Source organism: Rattus norvegicus, chromosome 10 (genome assembly GCF_036323735.1).
Source record: "Rattus norvegicus strain BN/NHsdMcwi chromosome 10, GRCr8, whole genome shotgun sequence".
Lineage (NCBI taxonomy): Eukaryota > Metazoa > Chordata > Mammalia > Rodentia > Muridae > Rattus > Rattus norvegicus.
Window position 1 is genome coordinate 11,712,099 of NC_086028.1, and position 19,791 is coordinate 11,731,889.

The following is a 19,791-nucleotide window of genomic DNA, read 5'->3' on the forward strand; positions in this document are numbered from 1 at the left end:
ACCTCAACACTATTCCTAACCATTTTATTAAGGTGTCGTCTGCACACCACAAAGTCCCACTGTTACAAGTGTGCAGTTCACCTCTGGGGAGACAATTTAGAGAGGTGTTTAAAAACACTCCCATTACCCACCAGACTCCTGCTCACCATCAGGTAGTGCCTGCCCCCGGCGCCAAGCCTCAAGTCTATTTTGTCTTGCATTCGTCTTTTCTAGGCATTTCTTGTCACCAGAGTGATGCCGTGTGTGGCCGTTTCGCGTCTGACTTCTTTCACTCAGCATTTGGAGAGTGAAGTTCATCCGTGATGTGGCACGGATGAAGTATCCAGTTCCTTCCGATTGAGTCAGTTTCTAGTGTGGACCGCGTTCATCCATTCACCAGCTGCCGCACATTCGGACGGCTCCCACATCTTGGCTCAACAAATAGAGCTACTCTGAACACCACACAAGGCTTGGTTTGCATGGATACGTTAGCTGCTCATAAGTAGCAGCTTGTCTGGCTGTGGTCGTAGGATTTTATTCTGCTAATTATCTTTGTAAGGTGGCTTTGTTTTTTCTAGGAATAACAGCTCTATTCAAGTTCAACCAGGATACTGAGCAGCCCGGCCCGTCACTTGCCAGTAGCGCGTCCTTGTGGTGACCTTTTCTAGGCAAGTTCTGGGCCGCTCCCTTTAGGAACACATCGTTGAGATGGAGTCATATGGTGTGTGGCCTTTATGGCCGGTCTGCTTCCTTGTGAGACTCATCCTAACTGTCGTGTCTGTCTGTAACACTCTTGTACTCCTGAACAGGGCTCCATTGTGTGGACAGATAGCCATGGTGTTTATCTGACCACCTACTGAAGGGCTGGAAGATTTGCTTCCAGTTTTGGGCAGCTGTGAGTAGAGTTGCTGTAAACATTGGCATATAGTGTTTTGTGTGAACACAAGGTTTAATTTCTCAAGGGCAAATATTCAGGGTTGAGGTCACTGGGTTTCAGGGCTGAAGGTTCCTCGTGGGGATCATCCCGTTTCCAATTGCCACCCCCATTTCTGCTGCAGTTCCTGTGATGTCAGAGCTCAGAAGGACTTAATGTCTCATTTATTAAAATTATACTAATAGGTATATAGTGAGGCCCATGAAGTTTTAATTTGCACTCTTGAAATGATGAGTGCAGGGCCTATCAGGTACAAATTGGAACTGGCAGCAACAACCGGTGTCCACTCTGACCCCAACCCGGTCCTCAGAGCCGCCCTTCCCTTGTGCTCCACCGTGGAAGTTTTATTGTGAGTCAGATGATACATTGTTTGTCTTTGCGTCCATGATACATTGTTTGTCTTTGCCTCGGTACCCACAGCCCTAATCACTTCAACTTTGTGCCGGGCACTGGAAGCCTATAAAAGTCTCCCCCACTGTTCTCCAGGATGTTTACATAGATGGAACCATACCCCGTGTGACCTTTCAGGTCTGTTTTCAAGGTTCACTGTGTCGTAACGAGTGTCCTGCTTTATTCCTTCCTCTGGCTGAACGATATTTCATGTGTGGATATGCCACGGGTTGGGAGTCGGCTGGATCATTTCTGCTTGTAAAGAACAATGGTGCTGTGGACAGTAGTTTACCTGTCTTTCTGTGGATGAGGGCTGTAGTTTCTCTCTCACTGTTCCTCCCAGCAGAAGTCCTAGGTCACATTGCCATTCTCTGTGTAGCACTTTGAGGAACTGCCAGACTGCTGTCCGAGGCGGGCCACTTCATCTCATAGTCTCAGAGAGTGAGGCTTCTATTTTGTCCTCATTCTCACCAGTGCTTACTGTCATCTTTGATTTTGGTTGTCCCCTCTTAGAGGGTAGAAACAGTGATTGGTTTACTCACTACTTTTAATTTTTTAAAAGATGCATTTATTATGTATATCATATAGAATATTTCATTTACACTTGAGAAGGCTTTACCTACACGCATGTATGCATACTGCATATGTGCCTGATGACCTCAGAGGTCAGAAGAGGGCATCAGGTCTCCTAGAACCGGACCTAAAGATGGTCATGAACTACTGTGTAGGTGCTGGGAACCAAATCTGGTTGATGTTCTTAACTGGTGAGCCATTTCTTTAGCCCCCTGTTTATTCGTGAGGGGACATATTCCATGTGGAAGTCAGAGGACAACTTGTGAGGTTCAATCTTCTCCTTCTACCACATAGATCCAGGGGCTGAACTCCGGTTCTTGGACAAGAGCAGCTCATGCACTGAGGCGTCTTACCAGCTCATCATGGTGGATTTTTTTTTTTAATGTTTGAAATAGAGATGTAAATATGACGTTTTCCCCTCCCTTCTCCTCCTTCCCATATACCTCTGTTTGCTCTTTCAAATTCATGACCTCTTATCTCACTAATTGTTCTTATACGCATGTTAGTATATACATCTATATTCCTTAATATAATCTGCTCGATCTGTAGAATGTCACTTGTGTGTACATTTTCAGGGCTGACCATTTGGTACTGGATAACCAGTCGGTGTGCTCTCCCCTGGGGAAGACTATTTCTCCTGCTCCCAGTGTTCCTTGGGTGCCCATGGTTCTTCATGTAGGGCTGAGGCTCAGTGGGCTTCCTCTCACCCACTTTGTGGTGCCCATCGATGTCATTTTGTTCAGCTCATGTTAATGAGATTTTGTGGCTTTAGCTTCTGATATTCCTAGGAGACCCAGTCGTACAGCAGACTCTGCTCCCCTGGCTCTTATAGACTTTCTGCCCCTTTCACCATGACCCCATGCGGGAATGTTTCTGTAGACATATTTATTCATGGGACTGTGCTCCACAACTCTGTGGTTTTCTGTAGAGGTTTTCATCTGCCTCAAAGACAGATCTCCTTGGTAAGGGCGTATCTGGGGTGCATGGGCAAATGCTTAGATTGTTCTTAGGGCTCGTGCTGATTTAGTAGGTTCTTCTCTAAATGCCCATGACTCCATTGGTCCTGAGTGATTGGCTAGATTTCTCATACGGGCTCATCGTAGCTTCGATTGGTATATTCTTGATGACTAATAATGTTGAGCAGCTTGGGGATGAGCATGCTCTTTGACCAAATGTGCATCTTCTTTGAAGAATTCAATTCAGATCCTTTGCTTTCTATAAAATGGGCATTTTAGACCTGTTCTTTTTTTTTTTTTTTTTTTTTTTGGTTCTTTTTTTTCGGAGCTGGGGACCGAACTCCGGGCCTTGCGCTTCCTAGGTAAGCGCTCTACCACTGAGCTAAATCCCCAGCCCCAGACCTGTTCTTGTAGGAATGAATTGCACACAATTACTCCACACCCTGACCTCTGTCTCACCTCTGGCATAGCCCTGAGCCTATGGCTGATTTCTTGACGTATCCGTTTGCCCATTACTCGACATGTCGCTGCTTTTCATATGCCTTTCTGTTTCTTCGCTGGCAGTTTAGAAAGAGCTACTTCCCAATGTCGTTTGCTGGCAGCATGTTCCTCTGGAAGATTCTAGAATTCTTCCCCCTGAGAGCCTTTATTCCAGTGGGAACCTTGGGATATCTTGTATCGATCATTCAGAAATGCAAACTGAATCTCCACGACATCGTTCTGGTTTAGTTAGAGCCAATCAATGCTCTAACCATATTTCAGTAGTAGGAATTTCTTGTCACGCTCTACCAAGCAAAACCCGCCCTCTTCCTAAGGCCCACTCCTGAGTTTTTCTTTCTTCTTTCCTTTTCGTGGGGTTTATGTAATCCTGCCGCTGCCCGCCGAGTCTTCATCAGAATGTCAGGTTCTTTCTTTCTTCTATTTGACATTACTCTTAGATGTCTCCTTACATCTGTAGTCCCCTCTTCCCTTGAGCCTTCTCACCACATCCATCCTCCCAAGCTGCCATGGCACTCCATCCTGCCGCCGTACTTCATGGCTGCACTGACTCTGCACACCTCCCTTCGACAGGGCTAGCCTGCACTACCAATCTGTGTCCTTTCCTGCCTCGAGGTCTCTCCCCAGCGAGGCCCCCGACAGACTTTCTGGTTGTCCAGAGTCCCTTTTCGGATGGCCTCATTCTTTCTAGCAGCACTTGACCTAGCATTCCCATCCTGATTTTCTCCACCCTCTTGGCTGCCTTTGAACGCTCTGTTTCTGCTTATACCCGTGCCACTTGTTGCTCCTCAGACCCATTGCCAGACCCACCTCCCTCATCACTGCTGAGTCTCTCACTTCCTCAGGCCCATTTATGCTCCACTCTGTGGCAGGAGGATGGACGTCTGTGATTTTGGTGGCCTAGCCACATTAGCACCTTCCTTCGGGTAGAACCACATTATCGATAGGTTCTAAGAGTATTTTATTTATTGAAATAATGAATGATTAGAGTTAATATTCCCTTTTAAAAGATGGTTTGCATTTTTAAATAGTCTCTATATGTGTGTATATTTACATATACATGCACATGGACATATATTCTTTTACACACACTTTTATACATGTATAGAATTGTGGGATTCATTCTCTCTCTCTCTCTCTCTCTCTCTCTCTTATTTTGTTTCTGTAGGACAGGGTTTTCTTATTATAATTCTGGGGGACCTGGAGCTTGCCAAGAAGTTGTGGCTAGCTTTGACCTCCATATCCTCTTTCCTCTACCCCCCAAGTGCTAGAACGTACATGTGTGCACCACTATTCCCAGATTTCAACTACTATTAAGGTCACTTCCCCTGCTGAACACTCACTGCCCTATCTAAGGGAAGCTGATTAAAGGCTATGCAGAGGAGGTATTTTGGAAATTTGCTAGAAATGTTTTTGATGGTCTCGATGATTAAATATTATGTTGTCTATAAATTGGATTTTATTTCCACTTTGGAAAGAAGGCATTACAGTTTAAGTGTGTGGTAAAGATAATAAATGTTTAATGAAAAGGAGTCACTGGGTCTGCTAGAGTCGAGGACCTGTGGCTTGGCCTTGCTTCCAGAATGTGTTACTATGGCTGCTCAAGGGGATTTAAAATATTCCAAAGAACCTCACAGAGATCTTATGATGAGCCCCCAAAAGGGGAGAACCTTATGCTAGCTCTTCTTTCTGGAGGTCCCTTCATGCAAGGCCTTGTAGAAACAGACCAGATGTTGTAATAGAGGGACTTCTGATTTGCAACCAGGGACCCAGATATTGTCAGCCACATTTCTGTTGAGTAGCTATGCTCTTAATTACTTTTCTCTTGCTGTGAAGAGACACCATGACCAAGGTAACTTGGAGAAGAAAGAGTTTATTGGCACAGCGTTAGACTATGTCTGCAACTGTCATGATGGATAACATGCACTAGGCAAGCAGGCAGGCACAGTGCTGAAACAGTAGCTGAGAGCTCACATCTGGAGATGCAACCAGAAGGCAGAGAGGGAAGGAGGGAAGGAAGAAGTGAGAGAGAGAAGAGACACACCTTCTCTAGTAAGGCAACACCACCTTGCCAAAAAGTTCCACCAACTGGGCACCAGACATTCAAATACATGAGCCTACAGGGGCCATGCCAGCTCGGTAGACCACAGAAGCCATTGAGCGGGAGGCTGGTCTTTGTGCTCAGTTGACTTGGTAGTGCACCATGGGATTACACTGTGCTCACAGTCCTGGTGGCTGTTCCTGGACAGCCATACAATAGGAGGGAGAAACGGTAGGGTAACCTTGGAGACATTGACGTTCAAGAGGAATTGAGGTGACCCAAGTTGGATTCTGTCTGCTTTCTAAATTCGCCTCCAGTAAGTCCTCAATAGGGACAGTGGAGTAAAACCTTCCCTGGAACGTGTTCTCTGGGCTCAATCCTATTAGCATTGTGGCCATGTGCCCAGTTAAACATTCAAGCCCCCAGCACGGTCATTTGTGCAGTGGTGTGTTGAAATACCTGTGTCACTTGTAATGGGTGTGAAAGGTCAGTGAGCTCAGGTGTTTGTGTCCCCATCTATTTTTAGGAATCAAATAGTAAAATTTAGAGTGTGCAACAAAGAGGAACGTATGGCCTGGTTCACAAATATTCACACCAAAAGCATCTTTGAGGATATCGTGTCAAGTTCGAGCTAAATAGATACAGATTTTGAATTGTGTTAAAAATCTTTTGGATCTGTTTGCTTTTGCAAATAGATCTTCTGCCTACATGTCTGTCTACATATTACACGTGTGCCAGGTATTCAGGAAGGTCAGAGAAGGATGTCAGATCCCCTGGAACTGGAGCCGTAACCAGTTACAAGCCATCATGTGGGTACTGGGAACTAAACTGGGCCCCTCTTGAGGAACAGCCAGTGCTCTTAACCTCCGAGCCATCTCTCCAGCCCCTGAATTACATTTTTAAAACCAAATTTTCATCTCATTTAAGTTTTCCTGAAGATATTCCAGTGTTACCAGCAATTCTGTTTCTTAGGACATCTGCCATTCTGCATGAATCTGCTGTGTGCTTCTGAAGTGGCTATACAGGGAAATTTCCACCTTGTAGTATTAGCCCCTGAGCGCTATCCATAACAAGAATTTATATTTTCAACGGTTTCATATCGAGGTACACTTCTTCTGTACCCATTCTGTGTTTTTTTGTCTTTAACTACCTGGCGGCTGTTTAGTAAGGGGAAGAGTGGCGGTCTTCAGTTCATTCAATCCTGGCCATAAGGGTGAGCGTGGAGCCTTGCTGTCCATTATGGTAGCTGACAGCCCTATATAGCTACGTAAACTTTAATGCATTAAACAACAACAACAAATCCAAATTCTTGATCTTACTTGTCTTGTTTGATGCCTCATTTGCATATGGCTAGAGACCCCTGAACTGGACAACAGCAGGAGTCTGCTCCTTCCAGCCCATGGCCTCCCCATGCATCATCTGCTCCTTGCAACAAGCTTGGGACCTTGAAGAGAAGCCCGCTTCACTTCTGGGACCCTATAGAAGGTCCTCCTCTGGATCTAGAACTTATCTCTGCTGAAGTGTTGGGACCCTTTTATCAGCAGTAACCTGGCAGAGACTTACTTCTGACCTTTGGTGATGGGGGTGTTTCTGTGGCTGTTTCTCGTCTCTTATTGATGGCAGATGTAGGCACATTAGCCTCAACTGACAGCCAGCAGGCGTGAGCACAAGCTCTCTCTGCCTGAATCCTCTTCCAGGTCTTACATTGTGCTGACCTGAAACTGTGTATCCCAGGTATGGCTCACAGTGGTCTTTTGCGTATTTTAATCCTATTATCATATATTGTGTTTAAGATGGTCTCATGAATCCCCCTGCCTCAACTCCCACATGCTAGGATTACAGGTGGGCACCTTCATGCTTGGCATCTCTCTTACTTTCACCAGGACTCGGGGGTTCGGAGTTGGTGTTGGGCTAATGCTGCTTTTCTTTTTTTTCAAATTGTAGAACATTATTCAGTGGGAAACCTCACAATATTGAAAATTAGTGAACACAAATCTCATATATCAAGATGAGCAAGTCTCACAGAGAGAACGCTCCACAAAGACAGCAGCTTCTAGAAAGAGTACTCGTAAAGTGATACCATCCATATGAATTAGTAGTAGTCCATGCATCCATGCATGCGTGTGTGTGTGTGTGTGTGTGTGTGTGCAGCCACATAGAGGTCGGAGGACACCTCTTGAGACTAATTTCTCTCCTCCTGTGATTCCTGGGCAGACTCTGGTTCTGAGTACTGAGTCACCTCACCACCTGCTTTAACGGGTACATTAGTGCTACACGTTGTTTAAGAGCCTGGGGAGCATGGGGCTAGATCAGTGTGATGGCTTCTCTATCTGAGGTAAGTCAGATCACAACTTTTCAGCACATTTTTCCTGACTCATTTTCTTTGTCTAAAATATTCTGAAACAAATTCCGATTTTCACCTTCCTCTTCCCCCTCTCCCCCTCCAGGTTTTCTGTTGTGCTGGCCTGGAACTCGGTAGGATTGGCAGGCTCCTCCCTTCTCCTCCCTTCTCCTCCCTTCCTCTGCCCTTTTCCCCCTCCCTTTCTTTGGAGACAGTCTCGTGTAGGCCAGGCGGGTCTCAAACTTCACACCACAGAAAAGGGTGACCTTCAACTTCCCATCTTTAAGTATGGGGTGCTGGGTTTGCAGATGTAAGCCACCACATGGAGTTGATGCTCTTTGAAAGCACAGTACAGATGAAAATACGTAATAATATAGAAAGCAAACCTTTCCTGTCATCCGGGACCCTGCTACGTGCTGGTATACACTATGGTTTGCTTTAACGAAGCCAAGCGGTAGTTTTAACTAGATTCTGCTTTCCTGTGGCACTAACTTCTCTGGGTACTGTGTCATCTCAGGGGTGAGCACCTCTCCTCTTCTGGAACCTTCTTTCCTGGACTGTTGCCCATTTCCTCCTCTCACAACAACTGTTCCCCCCAGGGCCTACAGTGAAGTTCAGTAGCCATCCTGTGGCCAGGGAGCCTCCGAGGGTTCCTCCAGCCCCTTCTCGTAAGTGAGCTCTGTCCCTGTTGGTGTTTTCCATGAGCTGTGTCTGTGTCAGGTGCCCTGCCACACGGCCCTCCTCTAGAAAGTCACACACCCCCTTGCTTTTGCTTTCATTTTGTATGTGACTCTGCAGCACAGCTGTGATTTTTCTCAAGGCACCCATGACAGTCCTACTACACCGGAGTCCCCCACTCCCTGACCTTCCCTCGGACCAGAGGATCAGAGTCACATGTGCACAAGCAGCGTCTTGGAGGTTTGGATACCAAACAATCGGTCACACAGACAGTTCTGATTCCCCTGAAAGGAGAAAACAAAAGACTGGTGCTCCTGCACAGATGAAATCGGAGGCCGTGGAGATGCTTACAAGGAACAGGGTTTAGAACACGGCCGGTAGCTGTGATCCCTGCTACTTGGTAGGCACGGCAGGAAGAGTGCCACTTCAAGGCCTCAACTACAAAGTGAGTTCAAATCCAGCCTGGGCAACTTAGTGAGACATTGTCAAAAACAGTATAACGAGGGCCAGAAATAGAGCTCGGCTATAGTCTGGGTCAGTCTAGTCCACAGAACTCAAACAACAAGCAGAGGGTTGGGGACTTGTCTCTGCCATGTGCCCCGTAAAACTGCTTCAGACACTGGAGCAGCCCTCACACAGAATGTTCATCGAAAGAAAGAGCAACAGACTGGAGAGCTGGCTCTGTGGTTAAGAGCACTGGCTGCTCTTCCAGAAGACCTGGGCTCAGTTCCCAGCACTTACAAAATGGTTCACTACTATCTATAACTCCAGTCCTGGGGGATTCGGTCTTTGTCTGGTCTGTGCACGCTTGCAGACAAAATATCCAGCGCGCACACACACACACACACACACACACACACACACACCACACACCACACACACACATACATACACCACACACACACACACACACCACACACACACACACACACACACACACACACACACACACCACACACACACACACACATACACACGGGAGCAGGGGAGGTGCAGGGAGGCAGAGACAGAGAGGCAGGGATATAGATCCTGATGGTTTTTAAAGTGGGAAATTGTGGGAAATTTGCATCAGGCCTGTCCCTCTAACTGGAGTGTGAATTAGAAGAAAGCCAGAAACTCAAATAGACATTCTACAAAGCAACCAATGCTGAAGCCTTGTGCGACTGTTTAAAGGTTAATCAAGTTCTTAAGAATCCTGTCATCCCTCTACATAACCTGAAGGTAGAGACTAGGTTGGCACCCATGGTCTGTTGGCCTGTGCACCATCCTTCCCAGCTGAAGATGCTTCTCAGAGGTGTGGATGCAGGTGCCACAAACCATGAGTCAGCAGAAATGCCCCTGCCCAGGAACACATGCCCGGGAGAGGAAGAGCCAGCCTCCCGCCTTTGTGGCCACATGTTGGGAGCACTGTGAGACTGCGTGGTACACCACATGCTGTGGACGAGCTGTGTTAGCAGGCTAACACCCCAGCTGGGTGTTGGCGCAACCTTTCTGGCTACACTGCAAATATGAGAATTACAGATCTGGTGATTCTTCGAGCTATCTTGTGAAGGTCAAGTTTTGTTTTGTGAGTGTAATCTCTCACAGACTTTTGAATTCTTGCCATGTAGAATTTTCAGCTCTTCAAGGTTATTTAGCACTATTTCTTATTTACATGTTCTCTACTGTAGCTCTACCACATTATCTATTTCTAAGTTCCTTTTAAGAGACAGGTTTACCCCCCCTTTATTTGACCCCTTGGCTTTGTTTTGCATGCTTAATGCATATTTCTTCCTGGTTTTATTTCCTCCCGCATCCTGTCGGGGTTCACTTAGTTTTATTTCTCTTTTGTTCTTAAAACATTTTTGATTTATTGAGGAGTGATTCTCTACAGTCTGCAACTCCGTGATTTCTAGTGTATTTAAGAGTTGTGTAACCATTACCACAACTGTATTTGACAGGTCGGTCCATCATGCTGCAGAGGAAACCTCTATCTGTTGCCACGTGTCCTGGGCAGGCTTGGGCTGTAGCGGCTTCTGGTCTTTTAAGCTCTGGTGTCTCCTAGTCCTCCACAGTGCTCAGGCTGGGCCTCCGTTTCCCCTCACTGCTTGTTTAGCTCATTGTCAAGATGCCTATGTCTTTCCTGAACAGCCTATCATCCCCTCAGGCCCTCAGCCAACATCAGGCCGCTTTCTGTCTCCTCCAGTTCCCCATTTCGGGGACATTGCACTGAAATGGAACCATTTGCAAGTGACCTTTTGAAACTCGCTTTCTATTTTTCCCCCCACTGAGGAACCTGTGGTTTCTTTTCTTTTTTCAAGATACTTTTCTATTTGGTTATTCCCCTGTTACATCTTCTCAGATTTACTTATTAATTTGCAGCGTGGTCTGGAAAAGAGCCTTGTGCAGGAAGGGCAAATATCCTACCACTGAGCCACACCCGCTTCTCCAATCTTAATTTCTATTCTTTCTGGAATCAATTTTCCACGTGTCTGTCCATACTTAAATCCCTGGGAACTGAAACAGGCTCAGATACCTTTGCTGATGCACAGGGAGGCTTGCCTCCTCTGAGACACCGTAGTTGTCTGTTTCTCCCAGCTCCTGGTGTTGCGCCTAAGCAGATTGACTAGCAACATTGTCTGGCCCTTTAAGCCCTGGGGTCTCTGCTTTCCACAGTAGTTACCCTGGACCGCCACTTCTCTTCCGTTACCCACTCACTTTAAAAGCTTTCGTGACTCCTGAGCACAGAGTCAGCAGGAGCCTGGGACCCACGGATCCCCTCTTGTTGGGGATTGCGTTACTCTCTCGTTTCCTGTCCTTCCCTTCACACCAGTTGCCGCTCTCCTGTTTAGTCCTTCGTGTCCTTAGTTTTCCTCAGTCAGTCCTCAGCTGTCATGGAGTGCCCACAGCAGCCCTATGAAGTGCCATCACTACCATGTCGTAGCATTTTCGTTTTAAAGACGAGGGGACTAAGGTCAGCATTTTCGTTTGACGCGGTTTCCATAGCTGCAACAGTTTCTGTGTTTTAGTCCTCAGCCCAGGTCCTGATGCTCACCGAGGACTCAGTGTGGATTGGGTTTGCTGGGCTGGGACCAGCAGGCTGCTGTGAGTGTACGCAGTGCGCTCTTCCAGAGTCGCTGCTCCTGCAGCCTGGTGAAGACCACCATAGCTGGGGGTTGACGGTCATTTGGATTTAATTTCTTTTCACAGATAAACTCTCACAAGTATACACACACTGTTTGGTGAAACCTGTGATTGTCATCAAGCGGTGAGCCAAGCAGTCAGTCCCCTCAGCCATTTGTTTTACATAGGTGTAGAAGAATTTGATCGATATAGAATTTTTTATTATTAAAAAATGAAATACTTTTAAGCAATCTTCTTCTCTTAAGCAGAAACATTAAAGAGCTAAAGTGTTTTCCAGGTCTTGGTGATTTGATGTGTTAAGAGTACTTTTAATTCTTGTTTTCCTTATTGACCGATTGAACTTTAGCTTAAAAATAATTTTTATTTTCTTGGTCATTTCCAATCCACAGGACAAAGGGAAGAGACATTTTAGGGTGCTCTGAGGCAGCCTAAGCTCGGTGCCTCTCTTGTGTTATTGTTTAAATCATTAGTGAGCTCAGCTTTTAGGCAGTTGTTATGTTGGTCTTTTAACCCCCAAGTCAATCTTAGGCACTTTTTCTCGGCCTTTTTTAAATGTCTTCTCTTTCTGGAGCACTGACCACCAAGTCCTTAGATTCTTGGTGACTAAGGAGTTCTCACTCCCAAGCAAGCACCCCACTGAAGAGGACACGACGGAAGACTCTATAACCACTCTTCTCTAAGCTGAGCTTGGTCATTTCCTCAGTCACTAAAACTGATCATCAGTGTGTACAGGACAGGGGTTTTGTCCTCAAAGAATTGGTGATACACAGTCGTCCCCTGGTATCATTGGGGGATTGGTTTAAGGATTCCCTGTGGACACCAAAATATGAGAATGTTCATGTCCCTTCTGTAAAATGTCATATTTTCGTATACTCTATTTAAATTGTTCTGTTTACTTTAGATTGTCTCTAGATTACCCAGAACACCCAGTACAGTGTAAACACTATGTCAATGTTTGATACACAAATAGACAAGGAAAATGTCTGTATATGTCAACTCAGATACTTTTTTTGTTTTACATGTATGCATATGTGATATGCACGTGTATACATACATGTTTGCATGTGTGCATGTGCTCCCATGTGTGAGTACATGTGTGCGTATGCATGGGAAGGCCTGAAGTTGATGCAAGGTGTCTCCTTCCATAGCCCTCCCACTTTACTTATTGAGGCATTTAAACCCAAGCCATCAATCAGCTGGACTAGTTAGCCAGACTTGTTCTGGGGATCCCATCTCTGCCTCCCAAGTGCCAGAATTATAGGTAGCTGCTCACATCTCCCTCACTTTTACATAGGTTTTGGGCATCTGAACTCCAGTCCTAATGAGGCATTTTATCCACTGAGCCATCTCTTCAGGCCCCCTGGATATAATTTTCTGAAAAAAATATTTTTGAGCTGCAGTTGATTTCGTAGATGAAGAATCCACAGGTGAGACAGATAAACTAAAGAACACTAGGGATGGAGAGATGCTCAGTGGGCAAGAGAGCTACTGTAAAGCCATGGGAATTGGAGTTCAGACCCCTAGCACCCACATAATAAGCCGTGTGTGGCTGTAACCCCAGTGCTGTGAGGTTGGGGGCAGAGCCTGAGTGGGGTGGGTGCAGGTAGGATTGCCTTAGATCCAGTGTCAATGGTAGACCTGGTCTTGATGGAATAGATGGGGAGAGAGAGAGCAGGATTCCCAGTGTCCTCTTTTAGCCTCTCTGTGTTTGGACTGCACATAACACACGCCCAAGGAAAGCTGGGTCTAGAATCCTAGCTACTTAGGAGGCCAAGGCGAGAGGATTGAATAAGGCCAGCCTGGGCTACCAAGTGAGACTGAGTCCAGCCCAAGCAACTTAGTAAGAGAAGCCTCCTGTGTGCGTGCAGGCATCGGTAAGTCACCAAGCTTCCATAAATAACTCCTCACTTGTGGTCTTGTGAGCAACCCTAATTAAACTCATCGGGTTACCAAAAATCCTATAGAATAAAATAAGAGATACAGGGAATAATGAGCATGAATAGGAGCTTAACAAGAGAGGGAAATGGTGGTAAATATGACCAAAATACATTGTATATATGTGTTAAAGTGTCCTAACAGAACCTGCCTACCATGCACTGGGTCAGGGCACCGTCTCCAGTGTGGAAGGGAGGGAGGGAAATATTCAAGGAGGAGAACCGTGAGAAGCCTTGCATATGAATTCTTTCACTAGGTGGGAACACATTACGAGGAAGCACCCCCCCCCCCCGCAGCCCTTGTAAACTGAAGCTGATAAAAGATAGGAGTGTTGTGAGGTAAAAAAAACAAAAAATGAATTACCAAGAAAGCTCTCAGGAAATAATACTAATTATTCTCCCATGTGTGCACATTTAACAAGATAAATGCTTTGTCTGCCTGGTTTTGGCCTTTGAACCCAGATGAGCTCTTCGAGTTGCGTCGGAAGCCAGGGTCTGTGAGGGTGGTTACCCACAAGTCTTAACACTCAGGCCCACGACTTCCACAGGCTCAAGCCCAGAGCCTCTTTTGTCACCGTGGATCTCACTGGACGCTGAACCTGCCTTTCTGTTTCGTGCCGACGTCCCTTTAGTGTGGGCAGCAGGATTTACTTTAAATTTAGCTCTCCATGCTAAAGCCTAAACAAAAAGGTACTTCTCTGTCAGACCTCCTTGCTAGAGATGCCTTGTAGGTTTGAAGTTTGTGCAAGAGCAGTATTGTCTCTCCAAGTTGGTCATTCTGAGCTCCCTGAGGGGGACCCAAGTGCAGAGCAGACTGGAGCAGTTCTGTGCCTGCTTTCCTGTGTAAAGGGCTCTTGGGGATGAGCACATCAAGCACATTGACCATAGCAGCCACCATTGTCAGGCATACCGTGCCGTCTACGCGGACTCTTGGAATGTCACCCCAGTCTCGTGGGTGACAGATGAGCAAGCAAGATGAAGTATTCCATACACTTAAGAGGTAATGGACCCCAAGCCTCACGCTGAGGGCTCCTCTTCAGAGAACACACCCTGATCCTGTATTGGCCTCCTGTCACCACCACCCGCTCAGCCTTTTGCACTGGCCCCTTACTCTTTTTCCCTGCCTCCCTGTGCCATCCATGATGCAGACTCTGGTGACATCTGTAGATGAGTGCACTGCAGGAGAGCTGCTCTCCTGGCTACACACACACACACACACACACACACAAACACACATACACACACACACACATACACACACACAAACACACATACACACACAAACACACATACACACACAAACACACATACACACACATACACACACACAAACACACATACACACACAAACACACATACACACACATACACACACACAAACACATACACACATACATACACACACAAACACACATACACACATACAAACACACATACACACACACTCACACACACACATATACACACACAAACACACATACACACACAAACACACATACACACACAAACACACACACACACACACACACACACACACGATACACAAAGAGATTAGCCATGACACATTTGCCTAAACCTCCACGTGCTGACTATATTGTTGTCAACTTGACACACACTGGAGTCGCTTGGGAAGAGGGAACCTCAGCTAAGAATTGCCTCCATCAGACTGACCTGTGGGCAAAGGTATGGGCTGTTTTCCTGACTAATGATTGAAGTGACAGAAGGGCCAGCTCACTGTGGGCAGGGCAAGTGACCCTGGGTTATATACAGAAAACACAACAACAAAACAAAGCAGAGAAGCCGTGGAAAGCAAGCCAGTAGCAGCATCTCTCCACGGCCTGCTTCAGTTCCTGCGTCCAGGTGTCTGCCTTGAGCCCTGGTTATTGTAATGGAGGACTGTCCCCTGCAAGCCGGAATAAAACCGTTCCTCCTTAAACTGATTCTGGTATCACAGCAATAGAAAACAAACTAGGACATGCAGAAAGCCAGAGACAATGTTGACTGCATCAAGAGAAGCTGTAAGGGGAACCACCAGAGGGTTAATACAGACTCTCCATTAGAAACAACACAAGCTATATTCACAGTGCTAGCCAGCCTGTGTGCCTTCGCTTGTTATCTGAACTACAGCTGGCAGTATGGAGGCTTGTGTGTCCATCTCAGGAACAAATGACACACACACATACACACTACACACACACACACACACAGAGAGAGAGAGAGAGAGAGAGAGAGAGAGAGAGTCCCAACCAGCCATACTAAGTTTAGCATCATCTGTTGACTACACCTACCAGAGGCTCTTTTATTGGTGGGGTCCCCTTAGACTATGAAATACCACTGTCTGGGGATGGGTGCCTGGGCCGACCTCACTTGGAGGACATGCTATTGGATGAAGTTTTCTGTCCTAGTCTGATGGTTCTGTCATAACAGAATACCACAGACTAGGTAATTTATAAAAGTTATGTCGGACTGGAGAGATGGCTCAGTGGTTAAGAGCACTGACTGCTCTTCCAGAGGTCTTGAGTTCAAATCCCAGCAACTACATGGTGGCTCACAACCATCTGTAATGGGATCCGATACCTTCTTCTGGTGTGTCTGAAGACAGCTACAGTGTACTTATATATAATAAATAAATAAATAAATAAATAAATAAATAAATAAATAAATAAATAAATCCTTTAAAAAAAGTTATGTCTCAGAGCTCTGAATGTTTTTAAGTCTCAGATCAAGGCATTAGTGCTGATTTGGTTGCCTGGTGAGGGCTGTATCCTTCTGAGGCACTGTTGTCACAGGGCTGAAGGAAAAGCTATTCCAGTACCACATAAAGCCTTTATAAGAACCTCAGTCATCCACAAGGGGGAAGCTCCTTGTGACCTATCTGCCACTGGTAGGCCTGCCTCTTAATCCTGTTGGTAGCGGCCTTTCCGCATTGGAGAGGACATGTTCACACTCTTTGGTTACCCGGTATATACTTACCCTGCACGCTGGTGACAAAACCTCTGTCACACCCATCCATCCATCATCTGGGCTCCCTCTTCAAGTGATAGATTCCACACAGGTTCCAACCATGGTTTGTTCATGTGCCCTCCTGTCCCCCCTGCATTCCTCTTAGTAAATGTAGAGTGGAGGAGTGCCTGATGATATTGGCAACAGCCGACCCCAGGGAGCCGTGACAGCAGAGACAGGCTGCCGCCACAGGGTGCTTCTGAGGGTGTGCTCGGCCTGGGACCAAGAGGCCATGCTCAGGCTCGGGGCTCTTAAGGTGCGCCTGCTCAGCCCTTTCTCTAGTCTGGGTGCCACCTCCTCCAGGAGAAGCTACATTTTCTCCTGCAGTGCAGTTGGACAGTTTCCTGGATGAAGAACCCTGCCTGGTGTCACGGTCACCCTCGAGTTGATGACTCCTTACTATTAATGGTCAGAGATGGGCATTCGCAGGTCAGAACCAAACCGAGCAGACTGGGGAACTGGCCGTCAGTCTGCTCTGCCTCCTCCACAGAGCAGATGCGAGATGCCTCCGTGGAAGAGCTGTTAACATTTATTATTTTAGTTCCCAGAGGTAAACCGTGCAGCCAGCCACGGGCAAACATTGTGGAAATAAACAGTGTATCTTGGAGGCAGTGGTCTCCGAGGCTCCTCTGTCTGGGAAGACGGGAAGGCGCGGTAGGTAAGCTTCGGCCCTCACGGTTCGCAGCACCATGCTTCACCTTCCACAGAGAACAGGAGCCAGCCAGCTGCACTTGGGCCAACCATACTTTCCCTCTGTGCTGATTGTAACTTTTATCCGTCATAGGTTTGAAGACATACCTGATATCGGGTCAGAGAGCCAAGGAGTCCCACTGCAGCTGTGCAGAGGCCCTGCTTTCTGGCTTTGAGGTCATTGACGACTCACGGGTGTCCTCAGGCCCTAGGGGACAGGGGACAGCATCGCCAGGGAGTGTCAGTGACTTGGCGCAGACTGTCAAAACCTTTGATAACCTTAAGGTTAGTTTTTTTTTTTCCTCTCTCTCTCTCTTTCTCTCTTCTACGACTTTGTAGTAATCCTACAGTAGAAAACATGAACTAATCAATGCCCTAGGGCGCACGACTCAGGATGCCTTTCAATTTAGTTTTTATGGTTTAAGAATCTAGTATATTGGTCCCCAGCTCCGAAAAAAAGAACCAAAAAAAAAAAAAAAAGAATCTAGTATAAAGTTAGTTACTTTGCACATTTCTAATATCCTTGCCTTTTTTTTTTTTAACACTTTACACACCTCCATTTTCTCTCTGTTCTGCTTGAAGATATTTCTCAGCTTGGTTAATTTTTTTTTCTTTAGCCTGTGGTGTCTTTGGGGGCTTCTCAAAGATAACGACGACACCAGTAAACCTCCCTTACGTCATGTGTGCAGAGCTAGAATCCGTTTTATTTTGGAGACCACCTTAAATACTTTTGTTTTTTGAAATCCACAAGTAAATGATTACCTTTTCTGTTTTGTTGGGTTGGGTGTTGGTGTTTTGAGATGGGGTTTCTTTGCGCAGTCTTTGATATCCCGGAACTAGCTGCAGACCAGGCTGACCTCACACTGGCAGAGAGTCACGCATTGCCCTGTCATTTTGTGATTATATAATTGTGTTGTATGGGTGAATCTTGCAATCTAGTGCTATTAGAACAGTATTGGTGAGAATATTCTGATGTTTTGCTAGTGCGACAGAGATCTCCCGTGACAGTCTAGAAGTGCCTATGTCTGGACTGACGACAGGTCATTAAAAACTACTGAGGGACTAACATACTCAACCTCGGGTCTGAGAAGTTTTCCTCATTGTGTACTGTGTTTCCCATATCTATTGGGTTTAGTTTCCCAGTTGGGGCCTTTTGTTTGTTACTTTTACTTTATTTATTCATGCTCTGTGTCTCTGGCTCTGTGTGTGTGTGTGTGTGTGTGTGTGTGTGTGTGTTCATTGAGGCCAGAGGTCAGCCTCTGATGTCTCCCCTACCCGCCTCCCCCAACTCCTCCTTTAGAAACAGCCTCTCACCAGGACCTGGGACTCACCAATTAGACCCTGCTAACTGGTAGGCCAGTGTCCTGTCAGCCCCCTCAGCACTCAGAGTTTAAGTGTAGGTCACAGCCCCGGCTCTTCACGGGGAACTGAAATCAAACCCAGGCGCTTGAGTGTTCACTTGGAGCATCTTACTGATGGTGCTTTCCTTGCCCCTTCTGTTTATTCTCATGTTTAAATATTTGCTGTTTCCATTTTTAAAAAGAAAGCAAGATGCTTCTGATAGTTCTCTGCCCTTTGGAGCTCTCAGAGAACAAAATGGTGGGTGGTGGGCTATGGGAACAGCTGTTGTCTAGTGTGACTCACCCATGTTCATTAGCTTTCAAAGCTAGCTGCGTGTTTTAAGCTTGAGTGTTTCTGTAGGCTGGGTGGCTTATCATTCTAGCATCCAGGAGGCTGAAGCAGGAGGATTACTGTGAGTTTGAGAACAGTCTAAACTAGAGGGCAAGACCCTGTCTCCAAAATAAACAAACAGAAAATAAGCTAGCTTTGCAATGTGGCGGTCGTTTGACATGTCCATGTTATTTTACACGTGAAGGTTCTGAACCTCGGTGCCGGTTGTCTGATTACTTCTGGTCGCGCCGTGTCTAGGTTTATTGAAAGCTCACTTCCCATGTCACTCGTGTGCTTCGTTAATTTAAAGAACGTTCTTTACAGTTCTAACATTTCAGACCCAATAATCCTGAATATTGGGCTGTGCTGTGTATTTCCAGATGGTCAACCCCATCTCTGACCTCTGCCTACTAGTACCACATATCCCAGTTATGCTAATCCAAATGTCCCCATCATTGCCCAGTGTCACCTGGGCTACTACCATGGGCGACAGCTGAGGATGGTAGTGTTAGAGCCCTGTATATGCAGGGCAGTCAGAATATCTGATTTAAAGGGAGAATTAAAATAAAACAAAACAAAAAACAAACAAACAAAAAAAACCCACGGTTTTCCAAAAGTGTTCTTTGTGCGTGGGGAAAGATGGCTTCCCCTAGGCCTCAAACTGAGCCTTACTTAGTGGAGAAATAGAGCTCAAAACTCAAAATTAATGACTCGTATGTGTCTGCCTGCTGGGCATGCGTGGCTGGGTTCCCCTGGATACACCAGCAACTCTAGTGCCAGGGATTCTGGGCTAAAATGCCTTAAGACAGATCTCTCTTCTCTTGAAAAACTATGTTCTTGTAGTTGCAAACCTGTTTTGATCAGAAGGGTAAAAACTATTTATCATATTCTGTTGTCATGTTCACGTTTCCAAATGCATTTCCTGGAAGTGGAAGACAGGGTCTGTTGAGTTGACTGAATGGCCAGGACATTTGCGAGAT

General features: G+C 46.2%; 1 protein-coding gene across 2 annotated transcripts in view; it reads left to right on the forward strand.

The window, feature by feature from the left end:
- Adcy9 (adenylate cyclase 9) overlaps positions 1-19,791 on the forward strand; it is a 123,090-nt gene that overhangs the window by 66,726 nt on the left and 36,573 nt on the right. For both annotated transcript variants that reach the window (XM_008767525.4, NM_001371690.1), the window contains exon 3: positions 17,235-17,425. In XM_008767525.4, the coding sequence (XP_008765747.1) occupies positions 17,235-17,425 (191 nt within the window). The remainder of the gene's footprint in view (positions 1-17,234; positions 17,426-19,791) is intronic.